This window comes from Oncorhynchus mykiss, chromosome 16 (assembly GCF_057628025.1).
Source record: "Oncorhynchus mykiss isolate SJ-2025 chromosome 16, ASM5762802v1, whole genome shotgun sequence".
Classification (NCBI taxonomy): domain Eukaryota; kingdom Metazoa; phylum Chordata; class Actinopteri; order Salmoniformes; family Salmonidae; genus Oncorhynchus; species Oncorhynchus mykiss.
Window position 1 is genome coordinate 65,405,926 of NC_143037.1, and position 27,291 is coordinate 65,433,216.

The 27,291-nt window shown below is 45.0% G+C and overlaps 1 protein-coding gene across 1 annotated transcript; it reads left to right on the forward strand.

The window, feature by feature from the left end:
* The first annotated feature begins 1,906 nt into the window (after window positions 1-1,906).
* Window positions 1,907-26,735, forward strand: prpf6 (PRP6 pre-mRNA processing factor 6 homolog (S. cerevisiae)). Its single transcript, XM_036947530.2, has 21 exons — window positions 1,907-2,313; window positions 3,076-3,238; window positions 3,331-3,449; window positions 3,563-3,641; window positions 3,812-3,988; window positions 9,763-9,900; window positions 10,231-10,325; window positions 10,423-10,579; window positions 10,972-11,134; window positions 15,035-15,153; window positions 15,310-15,528; window positions 16,581-16,703; window positions 16,844-16,965; window positions 17,650-17,788; window positions 17,934-18,053; window positions 21,758-21,934; window positions 22,766-22,899; window positions 23,001-23,092; window positions 24,139-24,253; window positions 25,790-25,916; window positions 26,038-26,735. Exons 1-21 carry the CDS (start codon window positions 2,024-2,026, stop codon window positions 26,188-26,190), a joined length of 3,021 nt encoding a protein of 1,006 aa, XP_036803425.1. The 5' UTR covers window positions 1,907-2,023; the 3' UTR covers window positions 26,191-26,735.
* The last annotated feature ends 556 nt before the right edge of the window (window positions 26,736-27,291 follow it).

Below are 27,291 nucleotides of genomic sequence, written 5' to 3' on the forward strand. Positions count from 1 at the left end.
CACCTTGAAGAGTCCGTGCCCCAGCAAATTGAGGCTGTTCTGAGGGCAAAAGAGAACTCAATATTAGGAAGGTGTTCCTAATGTTTTGTCCACTCAGTGTATATTGTCATTTTGCATGTTTGATGTCTTGTCGGAGGTCGTACGGGCTTTCTTTCGTCCTGTTCCTTGTAAGCGGTAGCTTTACCATTTAGCCCAGTGTGAATATTGCCAGTAATCCATCAAAGGGAGACAACATCCATTAACTCTGCTGGCTACCAGGACCACCGCCATGCTAGCTAGACTCTCTGTGTGTGTGAGACAGACATGGTGTTCTCGTTTTCTCCTCCATGCATGTTTGTGTCTGTGCGTGTCAGCTGAGAGATGTAGCTTGTTCACCACAAATATCCTGCAACACGAATAGAGAAAACAAGGTGTTGCAAGTTCCAAAAATACCTTTTATTGCGACTCACTGCTCATCCACTGATTTCATCTGGCATTGACCCATATCTGCATCTGCCAAGGCTGACCTCAAACAAAGGTGATTGAATGTATTCAGAACAGTAACCGGGGGATTAGATGTGGACATGGGTTTGACACGCAGGGTTTTCTTGATCATTAACCTCAATCAGCATTACTGATGGGTGGTTTCCCTCTAATGACACGGACCTGGATCGCTGGATCACAGACAGACAGACAGACAGACAGACAGACAGACAGACAGACAGACAGAGTACCAGTCAAAAGTTTGGACACACCTAGCCATTCAAGGGTTTTTCTTTATTTTGACTATTTTCTACATTGTAGAATAATAGTGAAGACATCAAAACTATGAAATAAGTTAAACGTGTTCAGTTAGTGGCACAGCGGTCTAAGGCACTGCATCTCAGTGCTAGAGGTGTACTACAGACACCCTGGTACAAATCCAGGCTGTATCACAATCGGCCATGATTGGGAGTCCCATAGGGCGGCGCACAATTGGCCCGGATTTGGCCGGTTTAGGCTGTCATTGTAAGTAAGAATTTGCTCTTAACTGACTTTTCTAGTTAAAACAAAGGTTCAATACAAAAATGAAACCAGGTCTGTGAAGATTTGCAGCTCTTTGGATCTATGAAATGGTTCTGGGCTGTTAAAGCCATACATCCTCTAATGCAGCTGACAGCACATTTTCATCACAGTGAAATAATGTCTGCCCTGGAGGCAAATTAAATGAAGAGAAATTAACATGCTGAGGCCTTGGCTGTAGATGGCTAAAGTTAAAGGTGATGGAATCAAATTGATGCATAGGCGGAGGTACTTCATCACAAGACAGACAGCACAGAAACTTCATATTAGGTTGTAATTACATTTATCGCAGTGAGCCCATCCTGTGATTGACAATGGACCGCCCAAGAAGGCTTTAGTGTCCATGTTAGACTGGTTTGATATATATTAGATAATGCATCGCTGTCAAAATGTATGCCAATTAATTTTAAAACACTTTTTAAAATGTGTCGGCCAATCAGCTGTGTTTTTAAATTGGTTCTCTCAAGAAATAGGACAGTGTCGACTTTCATTATGTCAATAATGGTGAAATGCAGACTCAAAATGACCTGGCTGTCAAACCAGGCTGAGGTAGCCTAATGAGCTTCTGTTGATGAGGGCTAGCAGATTCACTCAACTATATGCTGATCAAATACATGACCCGAAACCAATGCATATTTATTCCCTATAGTTACAGGTAGACTTAATAAACCATTTAGACTCAAAATTCCAGTTGCCATGTCTGGGATATGTGCAATGGGCCTAAAGTTGGCTATTCTCCTAGCCTGCACATTTTCCTGTAGTCTGCTGCACTCTGCTGGTAGAGCATGGCAGTAGTAGTTGTGGAGCGCTACAGGGGGCGCTGTTGCAGACCAATGCCATGATTGTAAAAGGAAGTGCGTAGGTTGTTATTTCCAAAAGTTCCAGTCTGCCGGAAGCTCATACGAAGAAGATTATTCCGGAAGTGAACCCGTTCTTATTATACCTTAGTGAGTGAACCGCGTTGTCGGTATAACTAGCCACGATGGCTGGCAGAGATGGAAACTATAACAACAGAAATCAAAATGATGGTAGAGGCTCTAGGGGCGGTGGACAGAATTTCGGTCGAGGCTCCGGTGGCCGCGGGCAGAATGATGGTAGAGGCTTTGGGGGCGGCGGGCAGAATTCTGGTAGAGGCTCTGGAGGTGGCCGGGGTGGCGGGCGTAATGCCGAGCCCCCGCCAATGCCCATGTCCTCCCCGCTCATGGGCAAGAAGAAAAAGCCCTTCCTTGGGATGGCCGCGCCGCTAGGCTATGTGCCTGGACTCGGCAGAGGGTAAGCAGGCATGATGTTAGTTAGCTTAGCCACATAGCTAGCTACAGTAACTAAGCCAACTTTGACTGGAAAACAATCTTGAATTTTGCTGGCAATCAAGTATTTGTACCTAAATCTTGCTAATAGTGTTAGGATGCAATACGTCTAAAATTCCTAATTTCTTGTTATTAAGTAACGCTAGTAACTACTTGTGTACCAATGCAATGTTTGGCTCGCTATCTACCTATGTAAACACTCCAGAACCAGACTGAAACAAAAACTAGAGGCTGTGGTCTCCAGGAGCAGGATTGAAGATAGCCAGCAGATCTGACCAGCTTGCTAACAACTGCACTAGAGTCAGACAGACAGACTTCCAGTGTAGATTAAGACACCGCTGAGCCAACCCGAGATATGGCTCGGAATATGTATCTCGATACAGGGATGAGAAATTAGTTATACTCCGAATTGCCCCATTATCCCAATTTAACTGTTACAACAACTTAGTTTTTTTGCTAGTTTTTTTAGCAGTCGTTTAATCTTCTTGGTGTAACAGTTGGGATAATGGGACAATTTGAAGAACACCACATTTCTCATCCCTGGATTGAGGTATGTTTTCCAAGCCATCTCTCGCGCCTGCTCTGCTGTGTAATAATCTACACAGGAAGCCTGTCTGACCCTAGTGCAGCTGTAAGCAAGCGGGTTGGATCTGCTGGGTAGATTGAAGAATAATGTTCTAGTCTGTTGTTGAATCTCTCCATCTAACTCCACCTCTTCTGTCTCCAGAGCCACAGGTTTCACCACCCGTTCTGATATCGGACCCGCTCGAGATGCCAACGACCCGGTGGATGACCGCCATGCTCCCCCGGGGCAGAGGACGGTGGGGGACAAGATGAAGAAGAACCAGGAAGACGACGAAGAGGATCTGAATGACACCAACTATGATGAGGTGCTTGTTTACACATGACACCCAAGAACAAGTTCAGGCAAAGCTCATCTCACAACATATTGTAACACCTACCTCTGTCCACTTTGTCTCAGTTTAACGGCTATGCTGGTAGTCTGTTCTCCAGTGGACCCTATGAGAAAGACGACGAGGAGGCAGATGCCATCTACGCAGCTCTGGACAAGAGGATGGACGAACGACGCAAGGAGAGGAGGTGAGAGAAGATAATTCCATGTGTTTATTAGTGTGGGTTACTGCTCCTGAGGGTGTGTGTGTGTGTGTTACTGCTCTGTTGTGTTAACCCGGTCTGTCCTGTGTGGTCCCCAGGGAGCTGAGGGAGAAGGATGAGATAGAGAAGTACCGTATGGAGCGCCCCAAGATCCAGCAGCAGTTCTCTGACCTCAAGGTTGGTCACTGTTCTCATGGCAACAGATTCAAGTCTCCTGTACTGTCTCTGAGCAGTTCTACCTTTAAATCTGCCAAAGACACAAATTTCCATCTCTTAATGGATAATGACACTGAAAGCTTCATTCTCTTCATTCTCTCTCCCTTTCTCTCTCTCTGGCTCTTGTGTAGAGGAAGCTGTCAGGAATGTCAGATGAGGAGTGGCTGAGTATCCCGGAGGTTGGCGATGCCAGGAATAAGCGCCAGAGGAACCCGCGCTATGAGAAACTCACCCCTGTACCAGACAGCTTCTTCTCCAAACACCTGACCACAGGAGACAAGCACACCACTGTGGACCCACTGCAGGGGGTTAGTAACGTTACATGCACAGAAGCAGACACACACTCAAGCATACTCACCAACTTCTAAGGGTCATGCATTGCCATACTCTCATACTACACTCTCTGTTTTGTCACATGTTGCAGTTTCATTATGTGCCTGTAGGAGTCAACTTCTGCCACTGAAACATTCCAAATCCTACCTAGGGCTGTTGGGGTGACTGTATTACCGCTACACCGGCAGTCATGAGTCATGACCGCAGTAAAATTCCATGTGACTGTTGAGTCGCGGTAATCTCCTCTTATGCACTGGACATACTTCGAGAGTACTCAACTTGCTAACGATCATCAGGTCCTAATGGCCTGGTACTCATGGCTCTATTGTCCCTCCATCAGGTCCTAATGGCCTGGTACTCAGGGCTATTGTCCCTCCATCAGGTCCTAATGGCCTGGTACTCATGACTCTATTGTCCTTCCATCAGGTCCTAATGGCCTGGTACTCATGGCTCTATTGTCCCTCCATCAGGTCTTAATGGCCTGGTACTCAGGGCTCTTGTCCCTCCATCAGGTCCTAATGGCCTGGTACTCATGGCTCTATTGTCCCTCCATCAGGTCCTAATGGCCTGGTACTCAGGGCTCTTGTCCCTCCATCAGGTCCTAATGGCCTGGTACTCATGGCTCTATTGTCCCTCCATCAGGTCCTAATGGCCTGATACTCAGGGCTATTGTCCCTCCATCAGGTTCTAATGGCCTGGTACTCATGGCTCTATTGTCCCTCCATCAGGTCCTAATGGCCTGGTACTCAGGGCCATTGTCCCTCCATCAGGTTCTAATGGCCTGGTACTCATGGCTCTATTGTCCCTCCATCAGGTCCTAATGGCCTGGTACTCATGGCTCTATTGTCCCTCCATCAGGTCCTAATGGCCTGGTACTCATGGCTCTATTCTCCCTCCATCAGGTTCTAATGGCCTGGTACTCAGGGCTCTTGTCCCTCCATCAGGTCCTAATGGCCTGGTACTCAGGGCTCTTGTCCCTCTAACCACTCTGACATCAATGTAAATGCTTTCTACGGTGATGATTAATTCAAAACACCCATACTATTAGAGCTTATGAGTCCAAGCCCCCCCCCCCAAAAAAAAAAACCATCATTAAAATGATCGTGCCCTTATACAATACATATTATGCATGGGAAAAAAACATCAAACATAACTGATTTAAAATGTATTTGGTCTAGTCTGTGAGTGTGGACTGTATTATTATGCTTACTGGATGAACTGGTTACCTTATGGCCCAAAATGTCTATCCATGAGTCTGGGAGAGAACGTATAGCCCTAGGCGATGCTGCTGGTTCATTGATTGTGCAGGGCGGCTTACAGTTGGCCTACAATTAGTGAATTTGTATTTGATTTTGATTAGCCTAGTAGGCATTACCTTTAGCTATACAGCATATCTCACCACCATGCGTTTCCATCTCCTCTCTCCTTTATTCCTTTCTCAAGCGCGCAGACGGGCTGTCAACAGTTTAGTGAAATGTTTAGTTGTGAAAACATGTTACTATCGATGTTCCCGAACGGATGCAGGATCAAGGTTGAAGGGCCCGTGGCATACAGAGTTTGGGCGGAAAATCCCGTCGGGCAGCAAGAGCGTGCTCCTCAAACAGTGGTTGATGCGTGGAGTGAAATAAATGGAGTGAAAATTATGTTTATTTCTAAGCACATGCTCCGCTAACCCAAGTCGCCTACAAAACGGCCTGGCGGGAAAGCATGCTGCCTCCATTCACACCAGTACATACAGATCACATGTCTTTCCCCCTGTCCTTTTGATAATGGGACATTCTAAATCGAAGACATGATATTCATTTAGAATTGTCTGACGGGTGAAAATATGATCACTTGATGAGAGAACAGCTGTGCAGCCTGAGGCAAGGAACAGAGCGCAAATCTTTTTTTTGCTACTTTCTCAAATCATCATTAGCCTATAGTCCCACCATGCAGCCCATATCTTTTCTGATTTCTAAGACATTCTAAGGTTTGTATCATTCACAACTAAGGTTGACAAATAACTAAATCTAGCATATATGACCTGTTTCAAATGATCACTTTTACACTTACTATAAAATAATGGCACAGGATTTTTAAGGATATCTTGCCAGCTAAATGAACAAGCCTACAGCCTATGACATGGAGCATAGCCATATATCTAACATACAGCAAGCCAACTCATATTCTGTTCTTCTGAAATACATTTTCTTCATATCATGTTTCTTTAGACCGGACTAAAATAAATAATGGTTTATTGTGAGGGTGTATATTCAGGGTTGGGTAGGTTACTTTCTAAATGTAATCCGTAACATTTAGTAGTTGTCTAAAATTGTAATCTGTAAAGTAACTTTTGGATTACCCAAACTCAGTAATGTAATGTGATTACATTCGGTTACCTTGAGATTACTTTCCCCTTAAGAGACATTAGAAGAAGTCAAAAATGTATGTTACCAATTGAACGTCATCTACTGCAGGATAAATCAATGTTAAAGTTTACATAGCTGGTCGTGTATGGATGTTTAATTTTACTTTATGGGTTGGTTATGTAGGCTTCTTCTAACCTACCTAAGGACTTATTAGCCAGCCCTACTCTGTTGTTTATGATTTTGTTGTCATGGAGGACGGTTTGGGCACATTGATTCAAGTTGAAAAATAAATCCTGTGCTCATGGAATGGCATGCTTTGAGCACTACTGAAAAGTGCTATTTACACGTGGGAAAGAAATGCCATATGCTGCATTTGTTATAGGCCTATTGTTTACCTTTTTGTTGGGGACACTGATATCTTGATAATATGCCACTGTTTAAAGGGCAAATCCTATGCTCGCTTCGAGACAAGCAACACTAAAGCATGCACGAGAGCACCAGCTGTTCTGGATGACTGTATGATAACCGATTTGAACAAAACCTTTAAAGAGGTCAACATTCACAAAGCCGCTGGGCCAGACGGATTAACAGGACGTGTACTCAAAGTATGCGCGGAAGCGAATGTAATCTGTCTAAATGATTACCGCCCAGTGGCACTCAAGTTGGTAGACATGAAGTGTTTTGAAACGCTGTTCGTGGCTCACATCAACAGCATCCTCCCGGACACCCTAGACCCACTTCAATTCCCATACCGCCCCAACAGATCCACAGATGACGCAATCTCAGTCGCACTCCACACTGCCCTTTCTCACCTGGACAATAGGAACACCTATGTGAGAATGCTGTTCATTGACTACAGCTCAGCGTTCAACACCATAGTGCCCACAATGCTCATCACTAAGCTAAGGACTCTGGGACTAAACACCACCCTCTGAAACTGGATCCTGGACTTCCTGGCGGGCTACCCCAGGTGGTAAGTGTAGGCAACAACACGTCTGCCACGCTGATCCTTAACACTTTGGCCACTCAGGGGTGTGTACTTAGTCCCCTCCTGTTTTCCCTGTTTACCCACGACTGTGTGGCCAAACATGACTCCAACACCATCATTAAGTTTGCTGATGACACAGCAGTGGTAGGCCTGATCACCGACAACGATGAGACGGCCTATAGGGAGGAGGTCAGAGAACCGGCAGTGTGGTGCCAGGACCACAACCTCTCTGTCAATGTGAGCAAGACAAAGGAGCTGATCGTGGACTACAGGAAAAGGCGGGCCGAACGTAGGACCTGAGCCCTAGGACCATGCCTCAGGACTACCTGGCCTGATGACACCTTGCTGTCCCCAGTCCACCTGGTCGTGCTGCTGCTCCAGTTTCAACTGTTCTGCCTGCGGCTATGGAACCCTGATCTGTTCACCGGACGTGCTACCTGTCCCAGACCTGCTGTTTTCAACTCTCTAAGATACTCTTAATGATCGGCTATGAAAAGCCAACTGACATTTACTCCCGAGGTGCTGACTTGTTGCACCCTCGACAACTACTGTGATTATTATTATTTGACCCTGCTGGTCATTTATGAACATTTCCATGGCCTCCAACTGCTCTTAAATGCTAGTAAAACTAAATGCATGCTTTTCAACCAATCACTGCCTGCACCTGCCCGACTAGCTTCACAACTCTGGACGGTTGACTTAGAATATGTGGACAACTACAAATACCTAGGTGTCTGGTTAGACTGCAAACTCTCCTTCCAGACTCACATTAAGCATCTCCAATCCAAAATTAAATCTAGAATCGGCTTCCTATTTTGCAACAAAGCCTCTTTCACTCATGCACCCTCGTAAAACTGATTATCCTGCCGATCCTTGACTTTGGCGATGTCATTTACAAAATAGCCTCCAACACTCTACTCAGCAAATTGGATGTAGTCTATCACAGTGTCATCCGTTTTGATGCCAAAGCCCCATATACTACCCACCACTGTGACTTATATGCTCTCGTTGACTGGCCCTCGCTTCATATCTATCTCCAAACCCACTGGCTCCAGGTCATCTATAAGTCTTTGCTAGGTAAAGCCCCGCCTTCTCAGTTTACTCGTCACCATAGCAACACCCACCCGTAGCACTTGCTCCAGCAGGTTTATTTCACTGGTCATCCCCAAAGCCAACTCCTTTGGCCGCCTTTCCTTCCAGTTCTCTGCTGCCAATGACTGGAACGAATTGCAAAAATCGCTGGAGATTTATCTCCCTCACTAACTTTAAGTATCAGCTGTCAGAGCAGCTTACTGATCACTGCACCTGTAAATAGCCCATCTGTAAATAGCCCACCCAACTACCTCATCCCCATATTGTTATTTATTTTTGCTCTTTTGCACCCCAGTATCTCTACTTGCACATCTTTCACTCCAGTGTTAATGCTAAAATGTAATTATTTTGCCACTATGGCCATTTTATTGCCTTACGTCCCCAATCTTACTACATTTGCACACACTGTATATACATTTTTCTATTGTGTTATTGACTACGTTTGTTAATCCCATGTGTAACCATGTGTAATTTGTTAATCCCATGTGTTAATCCCATGTGTCCCATGTGTTGTTTATGACGCTCTGCTTACCTTGGCCAGGTCGCAGCTGTAAATGAGAACTTGTTCTCAACTGGCCTACCTGGTTAAATAAAGGTGAAAAAAAGATCTATGCCCTATGAAGATATCAATAATAGGGGATATCCGTATCGCCGTGTTTATTCAAGTTGTATAATCTTTGGATGCTGACAGCAGTCGCACCGTTGGAAGACAGCTTGGACTGTAGCCTACAAAAACCTATTCCTGCTCTTTTCCCATGATCCATAAAACACATTTGTTGTGTCATCATAGTGGTCTCTGACTTGTGGTCAGACTCGCTCAGGTGGAACAAATTTAAACTTGATCCTTTTTTCAATGCTGATTTGAATTGAGAAAACAGAAGTGTCAAAGATTTTTTTCCCCCACAAACTTCCTTTCAGAATTTAAAAGTAATCCTCAAAATAATCATCTGTTTTTTCTAAAGTATCTGTAATCTGATTACAATATTTATTTTGCTGGTAAGTAACAGATTACAGTTACCGTCTTTTGTAATCCCTTACTTGTAACCCAGTGTATATTAAATGTAATTATTAGACTATTTTACATGTAGAGGTTCCAAAGGCGCGCATCAGAGGCTTGTATGCGTGGAGGCCTGGAGATGCGAAACTTGTTTGTTAATTAAAGGTCACTTACCTTGAGACCGGCAGTCTTCTGCATGACAATAACCAGCTGACAAAATGTCATGACTGCCACAGACCTAATCCTACCCATGCCAAAATGTATTTCTAGGCCGCTGGTTCTCATCCAGACTCTTATTTGTTGTGTTGGTTCCGTGTCCAGTTGAACCTCCCCGGTGGTCTGGAAAGCCCGTACCCTGGGGGGATGACCCCTGGCCTGATGACCCCTGGGACAGGAGAGCTGGACATGAGGAAAATCGGCCAGGCCAGGAACACACTGATGGACATGAGGCTCAGCCAGGTAATGCATCACTTTACCACTAGGCTACCTGCCGCCCCATAACTATGTACATAAAGTGCTGTAATTCCTAAACGGTTCACCCAATATGGATGAAAATACCCTGAAATGAAAGCTGACAGTCTGCACTAACCTCATATTCATTGTATCATTTCAAATCTAATGTGCTGGAGTAGAGAGCCAAAACAACAACAAAAAAGTGTCTCTGTCCCAATTAGTTTTTGAGCTCACTGTATATGTTATGGAAGAGACTGGACAGATGGTAAGCATGTGATCCCCAGTATAACTTCCTGTTTTGTATATCTGTGCTGATCTCCATCTCTCTCCGCTCAGGTGTCTGACTCTGTGAGTGGACAGACGGTGGTGGACCCTAAAGGTTATCTCACTGACCTAAACTCAATGATCCCCACACATGGAGGAGACATCAGGTGAGTGGCCCAGAGAATAAACTTCGCTACGAACACACATTTGTTGCTGATCTATATCTTTGTCTGTATTGTTGACGGTCTTCTTGTGAATGTGCAGTGACATTAAGAAGGCCCGTCTGCTGCTGAAGTCAGTGAGGGAGACCAACCCCCACCACCCCCCCGCCTGGATTGCTTCGGCCAGGCTAGAGGAGGTGACAGGGAAACTACAGGTGGCCCGGAACCTCATCATGAAGGGCACTGAGATGTGTCCCAAGGTAACGTACACAAACTGTAAAGTATATTTTCAAAGTGCACTTCTTGCTTCCCATGATGCTTATCTGTGTATTTGTGTGCTAACTTTTTAGGTTTTAAATGAGGCATTCAATTTCTCCACCAGTCAGTGTCTGTGCTGGCCTGGTTAGATTTCCAGACGTTAAAAATGGGCTGGCCTAATTACCCTGTATTAGATGATAGATAGGTCTAGTCTAGAGGTGCCTCTGGCTGTAATTTGCACATTACTGCAGACTAATGATAGTGCTCAAAAACTTCACCTCATTGGTGATAATGATTGATGGATGTGACTGCTAGTCTACAGACTGGTGACTCAGCCAAGGCAGTGGTGACCCAGGCAATGTGTGTGAGATGAATGGGTGTGTTTTGTCCCCAGAGTGAGGATGTGTGGCTGGAGGCCGCCAGGCTGCAGCCAGGGGACACAGCCAAGGCAGTGGTGGCCCAGGCGGTGCGTCACCTCCCCGGGTCTGTCCGTATCTACATCAGAGCAGCCGAGCTGGAGACTGACGTCAGGGCCAAGAAACGCGTCCTCAGGAAGGGTGAGATGTTTGTGCCCTGTCAAAGCTACAATGGTGCAAACCAGTTCTTGTTGAGACCTGTAAAGCCTTGTTCACATTGACAGTTTGAAGTGACTCAAATCAAGTTGTTTTGTATATCCAATTAGAATCTGTAATTTTTCTTGGAGTCTGAACAGCCAATGGTATTGGCATTGTCACCTTAGCTTGCTACCTAACTTTTGAATGATATGAAGTTATCTGTCTACACCACTGTGCCACACAAGTCATTACTATGACAACTAGTGTGTTATTGTCAGCAGATGACTTCTGCCTGAACACACACACACCCCATTTGTTCACTTGTAACCTGTTCTTTGGACAGTAGAGCCCGAGCGATTTATCGGTTCACCAATATTATTGGCCGATATTTCGTACCGTTGTTAAATCCATTGAAATGGACCAATATAAGATGCAAAGATAACGCTCGTCATAAAAGCCGTTCTTGATAGAATTTGACTTTTTGTACATGTCGTTATTTGTCCCCCATGGCTATAAGCCTATCTTGCCTTGGCGCGCTACACTAAGACTGGACACGACCACCGGGCCAACGCATCCACACCAGTCAGAGAGGAGAGTGAACTAACTCTTCGTCTCACTGCTTCTACCGTGAGTGCTGAGTGGATAGACGCTTGCCAGCTCAATAAAATGCGCACAGGCCATTTACGTAAAGTGTCATGTCGTGACAAACAATGGATGCAATGCCCAAATGTAAAGTAAGTGCTGTGCTAAGAAGTTCAAAGTTGTGGTAATGTTATAGGTTTTTAGTAAAGCCAGTGAAATCTGTTGTGTTATGTTTGCTCTTTATTAAGGGTATTCCTCAAGCTCCACCATTCAAATGTTTTCAGAGACACCAAAAAACATGTCACTTGGTAGGGACTGGTCCTTATTCACATTTCGCCAATCGCCATTTCTGTGATAAGTGCAAGCTGTCCAGCTAACTAGCTGTGAGAGAGGACTTGACAATGTCCTCTGAGGGATGATGCTATCAGGGATCCTTGGGATGTCCCTACGCTAAACCCCAACCACAGATGGAACAATGAGCAAGATATTTCACCGGATGTATAAATGTGAAGCATCCGGTAGGCGTTTCCACGCACTACCAAATATGGTGATGAGAGGGAACCCAGTGGCTGGCAGTAGGAGAAGATGGATTTTTGGCAACATTCTGCTAATTTTCTCATCGATTAAACATTTGATCTCAATACAGTTTTCTGTTTCCAAAACTAGAATCTGTTACGAAGAGTGTAGACTAAGTTTGTAGACTTTGCCAAAGTTTTAAAAAATTGCATTCTTTAGGAGTGCAAGGGCGAATTTAGTTATTGCACACTTCACCGGGTAGTGTTCCCTAACAGAAATATCCAAATACATGATACAATGCGGCAATACGACCTCGATTGCTCAGTTTAGCTGAGCGGCCAGCTCTAGGAAGAGTCTTGGTGGTTCCAAACTTCTTCCATTTAAGAATGATGGAGGCCACTGTGTTCTTAGGGACCTTCAATGCTGCAGAATTCTTTGGGTACCCTTCCCTAGATCTGTGCCTCGACATAATCCTGTCTCGGAGCTCTACGGTAAATTCCTTCCACCTCATGGCTCTGTTATGCACTGACGAGTGTGTGCCTTTCCAAATCATGTCCGATAAATTGAATTTACCACAGGTGGACTCCAGTCAAGTTGTAGAAACGTCTCAAGGATGATCAATGGAAACAGGATGCACCTGAGCTCAATTTCGAGTTTTGTAACAAAGGGTCTGAATACTTATGTAAATAAGGCATTTCTGTTTTAATTTTTTTTATACATTTGCTAAAAAATGTAAAACAAATCTGTGTTCACCTTGTCTTTATGGGGTATTGTGTGTAGATTGAGGAAACAGTTTTATGTAATACATTTTAGAATGAGGCTGTAATGTAACAAAGTGGAAAAGGTCAAGGGGTCTGAATACTTTCCAAATGCACTGTATATCAGTTATCGGTGAATATTTCCACTCTAAAATTGGAATTGGATCCAAAAATCCCATATTGGCCTGGCTCTATTGGACAGTCAGTATTTAAATACGAATAATCATTAAGGCCTGCAGTGTGAACAAGGCTTACGTGTCTGCTATTGAGACTATTGAGCTTGGACTAATGATGAAAGGAAAGACTGAGAGAAGAGGGAAATAAAAAGTTAAACAGGCCATCACTCCATTTGAACCCAACCTTGAACCTTGTTTCCTATCCCAATTGACACTTCTAGCCATGACACACCCTCTATTTACACTCTGTCATGGTGGGAGCACTGCTCCATTACACACACAGTGCTGTTCCCAGCAGCATACTTCTTTGAGAGACTGGATGTTTTGCTTCCTTTGAAAGTCTTCAGCCCCTACATATCTGGGCTGCCCCTGTGTATTTCACAACAGAAAGAAAATAAAAACCTTCTCTATTTATCCATCACAGTGTACCTAGAAGATTGAGGCAATGTGGTGATATTAAAATAATTGCCATGATTACATTATGAAATGTTTTTGCAGATATTTTTGTGTTTTAGGGTTGGACAATATCCAGATTTTCATATCGTCACGTCGTTGGGATTTACGTTATAACTGTCTTTGTACACAAGGGGGCACTAAAAATGCAACAAAAAAACTATTGGGTGTCTATTACCAGAATGCTAACAAAATTAGCACAGGTAATGGCGTATAGTGGCTGCTAGCTAAATATGCTAACGAGCACAAATGAAAATAAACTAATTGCGAAGACAGGCAATCCAGCTCATAAAGTTATTCAAATATAGGTTGTAGCTACCGAATGTAATTTAGTGAGTTTGGACATTTGTAAGTGAATGTTAATTAGAGAAAGCCGTTTTGACAGACTTGTCTGGAGGAAGAAGAGCTCTGGCTCTGGAGCAGCAGGTGTGGAGTCGCTCGGAGAAGCCTCAGGAGCCGACAACGGAGAGGAGAAAAAAAACACAAGGAAATGGAGATGGCAGCAGTGACATCTGTACAGATAATTCATCCAAAGTGCTTTGACTTCTCAATCACGGCAGAAAGCTAACATTATATGATGCCCCATCTCCTTATTAAGTCAGCCACTTCGCTAACTAGCAAGTGAAACCAAATACACACCTGGACTCTTTCTCCTGTTGTGCTATTTACAAAGAAACACGTGATTAGCTCAACCGTTCTGGGGAACTAAGGTGGTTCCTAATGTAAAATCGTGACAGACCAAATGAAGAACTCAATCTGCTTCATCTCCTAATGTTTTGCACAAGTTCACTACAGGTATTTACCTAAGTAACCACAAAAATGACAGTTTGTGGAAAAAATGAAGGCTGTAACTTAACAGAAATCCCATGTGGGATCGCCGGATTTGAAAATGACGTGGGAAGAACATAATCTGTAGTTAGGTTTCCATCCAACTGGCAACACATTTTCATGCGAATCTTTAAACAATCTGCATGAAAGAAAATATGTATTTTCCCACCACCAAAACAGACATGTTGCAGATAAACGTCACGTTATGACAATCCACAAAATGAACTTTTTCACTGACGTTTTCATGTACCAAATACAAATGTAATGTTCAATGTGTTCAGTCTCTCGCATTTTCAACTCTGCTGATCGTTTTGTCACAAAAACTGTTGCGTTGAATGGCCTTTGTGCCTAGTCTGGTCATACCGTGGGCTTTCACCACCTCGTGAAGTTTCCTGGGTTGCAGTGGGAGGACCTAATGCACCATGTCATCCCATGACTCCCAATTTGACTTCCATACGCATTATTCATTTTACAGACAAAAAGATCCCACCATGTCGAACGAACAAACGATCAGTCTTTTATACAATTCGGCACGGGCCAAAAAAGTTTGGGAACCCCAGGTGTAACTCCTCTTTCTGTGTGTCCCACAGCGCTGGAGAATGTGTCTAAGTCAGTTCGTCTGTGGAAAACTGCTGTAGAACTGGAGGAGCCAGAGGATGCCAGGATCATGCTGAGCAGAGCTGTGGAGTGCTGTCCCACTAGCGTGGAGGTATACACATTGATATTGTGCAATGTTCTCATAAGGACCCAGTCTCATACAACTCTATCTTCTGCATTCTGACCCTGACTGCTCATCCCAAAATATCTACTTTTAATTTTTTTTACACCCCCTTCCCTCACCTTCCTGCCGCTTCTGCCTGTGTAGTTGTGGCTGGCACTGGCACGGTTGGAGACCTATGAGAATGCCAGGCGTGTCCTGAACAAGGCCCGTGAGAACATCCCTACGGACCGACACATCTGGATCACCGCCGCCAAGCTGGAGGAGGCCAACGGGAATACGCAAATGGTGGAGAAGATAGTTGACAGAGCCATCACATCACTCGGGGCCAATGGGGTCGAGATCAACAGAGAACAGTGGATACAGGTGAGAGGGAGAAAGTGTGTGTGAGAGAGAGGTGAGAGTTTAGAGCAGGAAACACCACTGTGCTGCAAAGCACAAAGTGATGTGAGCCACTTCCAGCTCCTGTTATTTTCATGTGACCCACTGAATAAACAACAGTCTCCTGCATCCATGATCCAAAAGCCTTCCGCTTCACCCCAGCATTTGGAAAACGTCTAATGTTGAAAAGTCCCGTCACCCTTTACTCAAATCATGCCAGTGTTGCCCTTGACTCCACTCTGTAAAAGGATACTATAGTCACTCCCTCTCTTCAGAGGTGCTGGCGTGCCAGAGTCATTTGGAACAACTCTGTCGTCCATGTTATTTAATCACTGCAGCACAAAACAAGTGGAGCACTCAAACACTTTTCACAGTGTGTGTGTGTGTGTCACTTCCTGCAGGTAGGTGACTGATGTCTTTCTGACCTCTGTGCATTTCACCTCTGTTCAACTTACACTTATTGTTGTGCAACCAAGCTTTGGATTGCAATTATCTGTCGGATTTCTTTAGTTTTCTTTCCCCTTGTTTTTACTGTTTTCTTGGCTCTAAAGTGAAGTGGTCCATCAACAGTTCTCTGGAACAGGCATGGGAGGTATATTGGAGTACACAGGGGTAATATTAAGCATATGGGTTTGGCACTACAGAGCCAGATCAAACACTGGATTGATTCAACTCAAAAGAAAGAGATCATGTCATGTTTTTCCCCAGTACAGTTTGAAGCCCTGGCCGCCCATAAATCCGTCTATAAATGGTTGAGGATCCCTGGTTGTGTTTTTTTAGAGGATGTGGGGACATGTTTTGACATAATTCACTCTGTAGTTGCTCCAGCATTCCACTGGCTTGCCTGTGGTTCTCTCTCGCTCTCTCCTCCCTCTCCCTCCTGTCCTTCCTTTCAACTCCCCCTCTCCCTTTCAAACTTTTCTCACGATTCTTCTTCTCTTCCCTCCCTCGTCTTTTCATTTTCCCTCCCGTCCGTACCCCTCTCTGTCCTCTCCTCGCTCAACCTATTCTTTCTGCCTCTCCCCCCTCGTCTCCAGGATGCAGAGGAATGTGATAAAGCTGGCAGCGTGGCAACGTGCCAGGCGGTGATCCGGGCGGTTATTGGCATCGGCATCGAGGAGGAGGACTGTAAACACACCTGGATGGAGGATGCAGAGAGTGTAAGCACGACGACCTTTCACCCATTCCTTATCCTCTATCGCGATCCCCCTGGATCTATTATCGAGATACTCAGTTTATATTAGACACATATGGCATGTCCTTAGTTTGATACATTATCTGTATTTTTTTTTTATTTCAGTGTGTGTCCCATGGGGCTCTGGAGTGTGCCCGTGCCATCTATGCCCACGCCCTGCAGATGTTCCCTAGCAAGAAGAGTGTGTGGCTCCGCGCAGCCTACTTCGAGAAGAACCACGGCACTAGGTGTGTGTTGAAAGTTGAATTAAATGCCTGTACCTATTGATTGTAATTGTATCAAAGTAGATATCATCACTTGTCATTGGCAAATGATTCAATAGAAGCCAATCAATTTCATTAGTTGCTTTTCATTCATTTAGTGTATGTAAAATAGTAATTATTTATATAAGGAATCAACGAGGGGCTATGCGTTCTCTGAAAAATAATGAGGGACGTGGAAGGTGTGTTCCACAATGCGTTAGCGAACCTAACCTTCCACAGAGTTGCAATATTTTCCAGAGAACGCATAGAGCCCCAAGTTGATTATCCGATTTATACCATGGCAGTAATTTAACAAATTTACTGCTAGAAATGTGTTTATTTGCAGGGAGAAATGTGTTTAACATCCACTGAAGTAGCTAGCACGTTTACTAGATAGCGACAATAGTTGCCTTGGTAACAAACAGACTTGCTAGTTTAGCTAACCAAACTCATACGGTTAGTTATGATCAATCACTGTTTCAAAGCCTGCCTGTCCTCACACTTTCTCACCATTACTTATTCAATCTCTCTTTCCTTTCTCCTCCCTCTGTCTTTACCCACGTCTCTCTCTCACTCCCTCATTTTCTTCTCATCTGACCCCCTTTCTATCTCTCCACGATGCACCCTTTTACTTCTCACTGTCCACTATCCACCCCCCCTCCCCCCCAGGGAGTCTCTGGAGGCGCTGCTGCAGAGGGCAGTGGCTCACTGTCCCAAGGCTGAGGTGCTATGGCTGATGGGGGCCAAGTCTAAGTGGCTGGCTGAGGACGTGCCTGCTGCCCGCAGCATCCTGGCTCTGGCCTTCCAGGTGAGAGAGGAGCAATGGAGCTTGCTAGCCGGAGTAAACATGCTTATTCCAACAGTATCTTTCTTTAAAACAACAGGGTACACTGCAAAGTAAACCAACATTTGGTGGAAGTAAAACACCCTTCCTCCTATCTGTCTGTGTCCAGGCTAACCCTAACAGTGAGGAGATCTGGCTGGCTGCTGTGAAGTTGGAGTCTGAGAATAATGAATATGAGAGAGCACGTCGACTACTGGCCAAGGCCCGCAGCAGTGCTCCTACTGCCAGGGTGAGTGTGGGGTGGTGTGTCAGGGTTTCCGTTAACCGGCAATTGCCTGCTTTCGGCCAATACATCGAAATGAAAAGCTGATAAAACTTTTGTCGGCCCAAAAAAATCCCATAGCAAAATAATGCTTTTTATTAGTTGATGGAAATACATTTGACCGTCAAGCTTATCGGTATATAGGTTAATGTGCATAATGTGGTGGGATGAAATTGGCCTATTTTCGTTAGTCATTATGTATCTTATTCATCCCACACAACTGTCTTACACGCCCAGCTTACAGAGCCTATTTTGAGTGGGATTTCTCCTGATGGAGGAAAATATGCACTGCGCAACAATTCTAAATGCAATCGCATGTTAAACCATTTGGTGCCAGGTAAGATTATCATTATGTGCATTTTCATGGAGCAGTTTCGTTTCAATAATAACTTTTTAGTTTCTATGCTTAGAGGTTTTTCACTGACAGCTGCAGCTCACTAATCAGCTAGGCCTATTGCCACGTGCACTGTAGACTTCCCAAATAGATATAGATCTATAAGCATGTGATTTGAAACGATCAACAGTAAGAAAATAAAGAAACTAATGATCCTCGATTCCTCTGGCCAAGTCATGCTTTCTGGTGAAGTATTTTCAATGATTTTATTTTATAATTTGGAAAATGTATTTCCATTTACTTCTTTATTAGACCCACCACTATGCCATTTCTCTCCTGTTCTATTGGACCCACCACTATGCCATTTCTCTCCTGTTCTATTGGACCCACCACTATGCCATTTCTCTCCTGTTCTATTGGACCCACCACTATGCCATTTCTCTCCTGTTCTATTGGACCCACCACTATGCCATTTCTCTCCTGTTCTATTGGACCCACCACTATGCCATTTCTCTCCTGTTCTATTGGACCCACCACTATGCCATTTCTCTCCTGTTCTATTGGACCCACCACTATGCCATTTCTCTCCTGTTCTATTGGACCCACCACTATGCCATTTCTCTCCTGTTCTATTGGACCCACCACTATGCCATTTCTCTCCTGTTCTATTGGACCCACCACTATGCCATTTCTCTCCTGTTCTATTGGACCCACCACTATGCCATTTCTCTCCTGTTCTATTAGACCCACCACTATGCCATTTCTCTCCTGTTCTATTAGACCCACCACTATGCCATTTCTCTCCTGTTCTATTGGACCCACCACTATGCCATTTCTCTCCTGTTCTATTGGACCCACCACTATGCCATTTCTCTCCTGTTCTATTGGACCCACCACTATGCCATTTCTCTCCTGTTCTATTGGACCCACCACTATGCCATTTCTCTCCTGTTCTATTGGACCCACCACTATGCCATTTCTCTCCTGTTCTATTAGACCCACCACTATGCCATTTCTCTCCTGTTCTATTGGACCCACCACTATGCCATTTCTCTCCTGTTCTATTGGACCCACCACTATGCCATTTCTCTCCTGTTCTATTGGACCCACCACTATGCCATTTCTCTCCTGTTCTATTGGACCCACCACTATGCCATTTCTCTCCTGTTCTATTGGACCCACCACTATGCCATTTCTCTCCTGTTCTATTGGACCCACCACTATGCCATTTCTCTCCTGTTCTATTGGACCCACCACTATGCCATTTCTCTCCTGTTCTATTGGACCCACCACTATGCCATTTCTCTCCTGTTCTATTGGACCCACCACTATGCCATTTCTCTCCTGTTCTATTGGACCCACCACTATGTAATTTCTCTCCTGTTCTATTAGACCCACCACTATGCCATTTCTCTCCTGTTCTATTAGACCCACCACTATGCCATTTCTCTCCTGTTCTATTGGACCCACCACTATGCCATTTCTCTCCTGTTCTATTAGACCCACCACTATGCCATTTCTCTCCTGTTCTATTGGACCCACCACTATGCCATTTCTCTCCTGTTCTATTGGACCCACCACTATGCCATTTCTCTCCTGTTCTATTGGACCCACCACTATGCCATTTCTCTCCTGTTCTATTGGACCCACCACTATGCCATTTCTCTCCTGTTCTATTAGACCCACCACTATGCCATTTCTCTCCTGTTCTATTGGACCCACCACTATGCCATTTCTCTCCTGTTCTATTGGACCCACCACTATGCCATTTCTCTCCTGTTCTATTGGACCCACCACTATGCCATTTCTCTCCTGTTCTATTGGACCCACCACTATGCCATTTCTCTCCTGTTCTATTGGACCCACCACTATGCCATTTCTCTCCTGTTCTATTGGACCCACCACTATGCCATTTCTCTCCTGTTCTATTGGACCCACCACTATGTAATTTCTCTCCTGTTCTATTGGACCCACCACTATGCCATTTCTCTCCTGTTCTATTGGACCCACCACTATGCCATTTCTCTCCTGTTCTATTGGTTTTCATATCAACTTTCTTTAATTGTCCTCAAGCAAAAGGCACAATCCTAGTCATATTAGCAACCCATCGTAGTTGTTGCATCTTTCGTTTCCTCCTGGATGGATACAAAGAGCTGAATCGGAGCGAGTCCTACAGTCTGCCAAGACTCCTCTATGGATACAAAGAGCTGAATCAGAGCGAGTCCTACAGTCTGCCAAGACTCCTCTATGGATACAAAGAGCTGAATCAGAGCGAGTCCTACAATCAGCCAAGACTCCTCTATGGATACAAAGAGCTGAATCAGAGCGAGTCCTACAATCAGCCAAGACTCCTCTATGGATACAAAGAGCTGAATCAGAGCGAGTCCTACAGTCAGCCAAGACTCCTCTATGGATACAAAGAGCTGAATCAGAGCGAGTCCTACAGTCTGCCAAGACTCCTCTATGGATACAAAGAGCTGAATCAGAGCGAGTCCTACAGTCTGCCAAGACTCCTCTATGGATACAAAGAGCTGAATCAGAGCGAGTCCTACAGTCAGCCAAGACTCCTCTATGGATACAAAGAGCTGAATCAGAGCAAGTCCTACAGTCAGCCAAGACTCCTCTATGGATACAAAGAGCTGAATCAGAGCGAGTCCTACAATCAGCCAAGACTCCTCTATGGATACAAAGAGCTGAATCAGAGCGAGTCCTACAATCAGCCAAGACTCCTCTATGGATACAAAGAGCTGAATCAGAGCGAGTCCTACAGTCATCCATCTTCCAGTTTGCCCAACCTCAACATCAGTGTCGGGTGAAAGAGAACGAAAGCCCCAGGGGGATATTTCAAAACTCATTTGTCTTGTCAGAGTGGCCCAGTGGGATATATAGATAACATAGTGTACACACACACACACATACAGTTTCCTCCTGACCTCAGACTTGTTTTGGGAGGAAGTATTATATGAAGGTAATGGTGTGTTATCCATGCGTCCATGCCCAGGCTTGCTAGATTCACAACTGGATGGGAAACTGCCAAAGTGCTGTCTGTCTCCAGGGGATCATAGCATTGCCTTGCCAGATAAAGTAACAATGTGGTGTTGTTGAAGGTAGAAACACCCAGGCTAGGCTTGAGGATGTTGCACCTGGCATCATTAACATGATATTAGTTACATTTGAAATGGTTGTCTGATGTCTTGCCACCAAAAATGTATTTGTTCAATGCTATTTCTTCTGCAAGATTTTATTCAGAATGAAATACTGCTGAGAATATAAGTGTTCTAATGTAATGACTAAGATGAAAAATGTATATACAGAGTGTGTGTTTGTCCCATTGCAGGTGTTTATGAAGTCAGTAAAGCTGGAGTGGGTTTTGGGGAACATCGAAGCAGCCCACGAGCTGTGTACCGAGGCTCTTAAACACTATGAGGACTTCCCCAAGCTCTGGATGATGAGGGGACAGATAGAGGAGCAGTCTGAGCACAACGAGAAGGCCAGGGAGGCCTACAACCAGGGGGTGAGGAAGGGGAGCGAGGGGGAGAGAAGGCCAGGGAGGCCTACAACCAGGGGGTGAGGAGGGAGAGAGAAGGCCAAGGAGGCCTACAACCAGGGGGTGAGGAAGGGGAGAGAGGAGGCCTACAACCAGGGGGTGAGGAAGGGGAGCGAGGGAGAGAGAAGGCCAGGGAGGCCTACAACCAGGGGGTGAGGAGGGAGAGAGAAGGCCAAGGAGGCCTACAACCAGGGGGTGAGGAGGGAGAGAGAGAAGGCCAAGGAGGCCTACAACCAGGGGGTGAGGAAGGGGAGAGAGGAGGCCTACAACCAGGGGGCGAGGAAGGGGAGCGAGGGAGAGAGAAGGCCAAGGAGGCCTACAACCTGGGGGTGAGGAAGGGGAGCGAGGGAGAGAGAAGGCCAAGGAGGCCTACAACCAGGGGGTGAGGTGGGAGAGAGAAGGCCAAGGAGGCCTACAACCAGGGGGTGAGGTGGGAGAGAGGCCAAGGAGGCCTACAACCAGGGGGTGAGGAAGGGGAGATATGGAGAGAGGCCAGGGAGTCCTATAACCAGGGGGTGAGGAAGGGGAGCGAGGGAGAGAGAAGGCCAAGGAGGCCTACAACCAGAGGGTAAGGAAGGGGAGCGAGGGAGAGAGAAGGCCAAGGAGGCCTACAACCAGGGGGTGAGAGGTGGAAGGGAGATTGGACGTGAAGACCGGAGCGGGCATTCTGGGTGATGAGAGATATCTGAATACATTCATATAGCTAGAGCGACAGTAGGCTATCTGGAGTTCAATGTTGCTCAGTTATGTGTGTTTAACACTGATTCATCTTGTGTGTGTGTGTGTGTGTGTGTGTAGCTGAAGAAGTGTCCCCACTCCATGTCCCTGTGGCTGCTGCTGTCTCGTCTGGAGGAGAGGGTTGGCCAGCTGACCAGGGCCAGATCCATTCTGGAGAAATCACGCCTCAAGAACCCACAGAGCCCAGACCTATGGTGAGATATACAGACGCATTACGCTTACACACAGACACACACTCTTAAAACACACAAACTGGTTGATGCATACACAGTACACTGTTTGTGTGTGTTGTCAGGTTGGAGTCGGTGAGATTGGAGTTCAGGGCAGGGCTGAAGAACATCGCCAACACACTGATGGCTAAAGCCCTACAAGAGTGCCCCAACTCAGGTAAGACAGTCCCTCACAATGTGTGTGTGATGGAAAGCAATTCTGTCTTTTTAGTCTGCTAGATCCAAGTGGTGATTGTCCCAGTTAGCTTGGTCTCACTGTTGAGAATATAAGATGTATTTACTCACATAAACCAGGTTTCCATCTACCATTTTTACGTGAGTAAAGTACACGTCGGATAGATAATGTCACGACAGACCTGATGGAAACAGCAAATGTGTCGGTAAACTTTCCAAATGTCGACAAAACAATACTCTAGACAAGGTGGGATCTTTTTGTGAAATGGCGGCGGAAATTCCTTTATGCACAAATATGGATATAATAACCATTTCGACATAAAGTTGGAGTCACGCGATGATATTGTGTGTGGTCTTTCCACTACGACTCGTCAGGAAAGCATGCAGTTTATTAGGCTGCAGATGAAATAAGTTATGAACTTCACAGGGTGGTGAAAGTGCAAGATGGTGACATGATGATGGATGCTTGACTGCCGTTTGACAAAACAAAATCCTAATGATCTCGTCATGTGGTATGCTGTATCTTCGAGCTGCTGGGCACATTTGCTCTTTAACGCAAAAATATTTTTTTTGCAAACCCATCGGTAGAGTTGAAAATGCAATGGAAACCCATTTACATTAGATTTGTTTATTCAGTACATAGGAATTTAACTGCACAAGTCATTTGTATGTGCATTACGTCATCACGCACAGCCGTTTATCCGCAACAGGTCAATTTGATATAAACATCTCCGGTGGGAAATTATTTTTTTTGTATTTATGTGGATTTTTGAATATTTGCATGGAAATCTGTCGCCAACTGGTTGGAAACCTAGCTACTGACGTGTAAATAAAACACAATTCTGATGTGTTTACTCAATTGACATGGTTTAGTCCTCAGACATCAGAAGATTAAAGTTGTTTGTGTTTTAACTATGTCTATTTTAAGTATGTCTATTTAATCATGATCATCAGTTCAACATGAAACAGTTCAGGATGGAGAAAATAATCTTACATATTGCATTTACATATATCTCTGTCTTTCTGTAGGTATCCTGTGGGCTGAGGCAGTGTTTCTGGAGGCACGGCCCCAGAGGAAGACTAAGAGTGTTGATGCTCTGAAGAAGTGTGAACACGACCCACACGTCCTGCTAGCCGTGGCCAAGTACGACACACACTACCAAACTACAGAACATTCATCTTTCACTCTTTCTCTCACAAACTCCCTCTTATCTGTGCTATGACCACCTTCCCCTTTGTACTGTCTCAGTAGGACAAACTCTCCCTCTATTTGCTTTCATTCCTTCAGTAGGTTAAACTCTCCCTCGCTCTGCTTTCATTATTTCAGTAGGTTAAACTCTCCCTCGCTCTGCTTTCATTCCTTCAGTAGGTTAAACTCTCCCTCGCTCTGCTTTCATTGAGAGCATTTTAACTGGCTGCATCACTGCCTGGTATGGAAATAATACTGCCCTCGATCGCATGGCGCTGCAGAGGGTGGTGCAGACAGCTCAGTACATCACTGCCTGGTATGGAAATAATACTGCCCTCGATCGCATGGCGCTACAGAGGGTGGTGCAGACAGCTCAGTACATCACTGCCTGGTATGGAAATAATACTGCCCTCGATCGCATGGCGCTACAGAGGGTGGTGCAGACAGCTCAGTACATCACTGCCTGGTATGGAAATAATACTGCCCTCGATCGCATGGCGCTACAGAGGGTGGTGCAGACAGCTCAGTACATCACTGCCTGGTATGGAAATAATACTGCCCTCGATCGCATGGCGCTACAGAGGGTGGTGCAGACAGCTCAGTACATCACTGCCTGGTATGGAAATAATACTGCCCTCGATCGCATGGCGCTACAGAGGGTGGTGCAGACAGCTCAGTACATCACTGCCTGGTATGGAAATAATACTGCCCTCGATCGCATGGCGCTACAGAGGGTGGTGCAGACAGCTCAGTACATCACTGCCTGGTATGGAAATAATACTGCCCTCGATCGCATGGCGCTACAGAGGGTGGTGCAGACAGCTCAGTACATCACTGGGGCCGAGATCCCTGCCATCCAGGACATCTATATCAGGCGGTGTGTTAGGAATGTCCTGAAAGTTGTTAGACTCCAACCACCCAAGCCATAGACTATCCTCTATGCTTCCACACGGCAAGTGGTACCGGTGCAGTGTTCAAAGCTGTCATCAAGACAACGGGAGGCTACTTTTGAACAATCTCAAATATCAAATATATTTTGATTTGTTTAACACTTTTTTTTTTGGTTACTGCATGATTCAATATGTGTTATTTCATAGTTTTGATGTCTTCACTATTATTCTACAATGTAGACAATAGTAAAAAATGTAAACACTTGGAATGAGTAGGTGTGTCCAAACTTTTGACTGGTACTGTACATGTTGAGCGCCGTCACTCCAGTATCCCAGCACATTGTAAATATGGTATTGGAACTGCGCCTGTATATGGTATGCTTGCTTCATATTTCTTATTTCTCGTGTTTTTGTTCTAGTATTATGTTGTTATGGGTTTTGACTTTGCAAGAAAAGCTTGTGCATGTGACATTACAACTTGAAACTTAAAACTTTCATTCCTTCAGTAGGTTAAACTCTCCCTCGCTCTCTCTTACTTTCACTCTGTCAACATATTAGTCGTAATCTGGCGGTAACCAGCTCGTGTGTGTGTGTGTTGCAGGCTGTTCTGGAGCGAGCGTAAGATCACTAAGGCCAGAGAGTGGTTCCTGAGGACAGTGAAGATTGAGCCAGACCTGGGAGATGCCTGGGCCCTCTTCTACAAGTTTGAGATGCAACACGGCACTGAGGTTGTGTGTGTGTGTGTGTGTGTGTGTGTGTGTGTGAATGAGCTTGTATGTGTGTGTGGGAGGCTCTGTGTTGTTCTATGGTGTCTCACATTCTCTCTCTCTCTCTCTGTGTCCCCTGTAGGAGCAGCAGGAAGAGGTGCGTAAGCGGTGTGAGAACGCTGAGCCGCGTCACGGGGAGCTGTGGTGTGCCGAGTCCAAACATGTCCTCTACTGGCAGAAGAAGATAGGAGAGATCCTCACACAGGTCGCTTCCAAGATAAAAAACACCTTCTAAAGTTGGACAGACAGACACTGTGTGTGTTATGGATCTGTTTCTATGACTCCGTGCCCCTCTGTCCATTAACCAGTGACACACACCTCAAGTTCTCTCCTTTCAAAGTCTGTGGTAGGGAGTAGCAGCATAATTGCAGTCTTCGGGGACACACTTGCCTGGTCTGAGGAGTGGACTATGGTTCACTATTAGTACAGAATATTTGCATATTTACAGTGTTATACAATGTATGCAGAGTTTTTTTTTAAAGCACATTGCTGTTGGGAAAATGAAAACAGGATATTTTGTTGAATTGTGAAATAAAATGTCCTTCAATTGAATCTGCACGGGTATTCTTGGAGCAGACTAAGTTACCTGATACCAGCTCTGTAAAGATGTTAATGTGACTATTAATTTGACCATGGTATTGTTTTTTTTACTCTTCTGTAATTTGTTTGATTGAGATATACACCGTAAATAGTTAGTCATGATTCACTGCTTGTGTATGTCTTACAACTGTTTAAACCCGCTCCGGAGGATTCCTCAATAAAAAACAAACTGAAAATCAACCATTTAATTGCCTTGGATATGAGATATCTTCTTAAGAAAACAAGCATCTTCCAAGATCTGTATGTGGCATGACAATATTGGTGAGATGAGTCGGCTCAAGATCACACATTTTATTTGTCACATGCTTTATAAACAACCAGTGTAGACTAACGATGAAATGCTTACTTACGGGTCCTTGTCCAACAATGCCAAGTTAATTTAAGTCTATTGATGCACCTGCGTCAATCTAAGTAACATAAAAAATGGTCATAAATCCATAAGTTTAAACTAGAGATATGAGTTTTTGCTTAGTAACCGCCCCCCCCCCCCCCCCCCCCCCCTTAAAGCATGGGTTGGAGGTAGCTATGTACAAATAGGTAGGCTAAAGTGACTGGGCAGGATAGATAGAAAGTAGCAGCAGCATATGTGATGAGTGTGTGTGTGTGTGGTCCATATTCGTGTGTGTGGGTAGAGTTAGTACAAAAAGGGTCAATGCAGCTAGTCCTGCCAGCCATTCGATTAGCTATTTAGCAATCTTATGGGTTGGGTGTAGAAGCTGTTCAGGGTCTAGTTGGT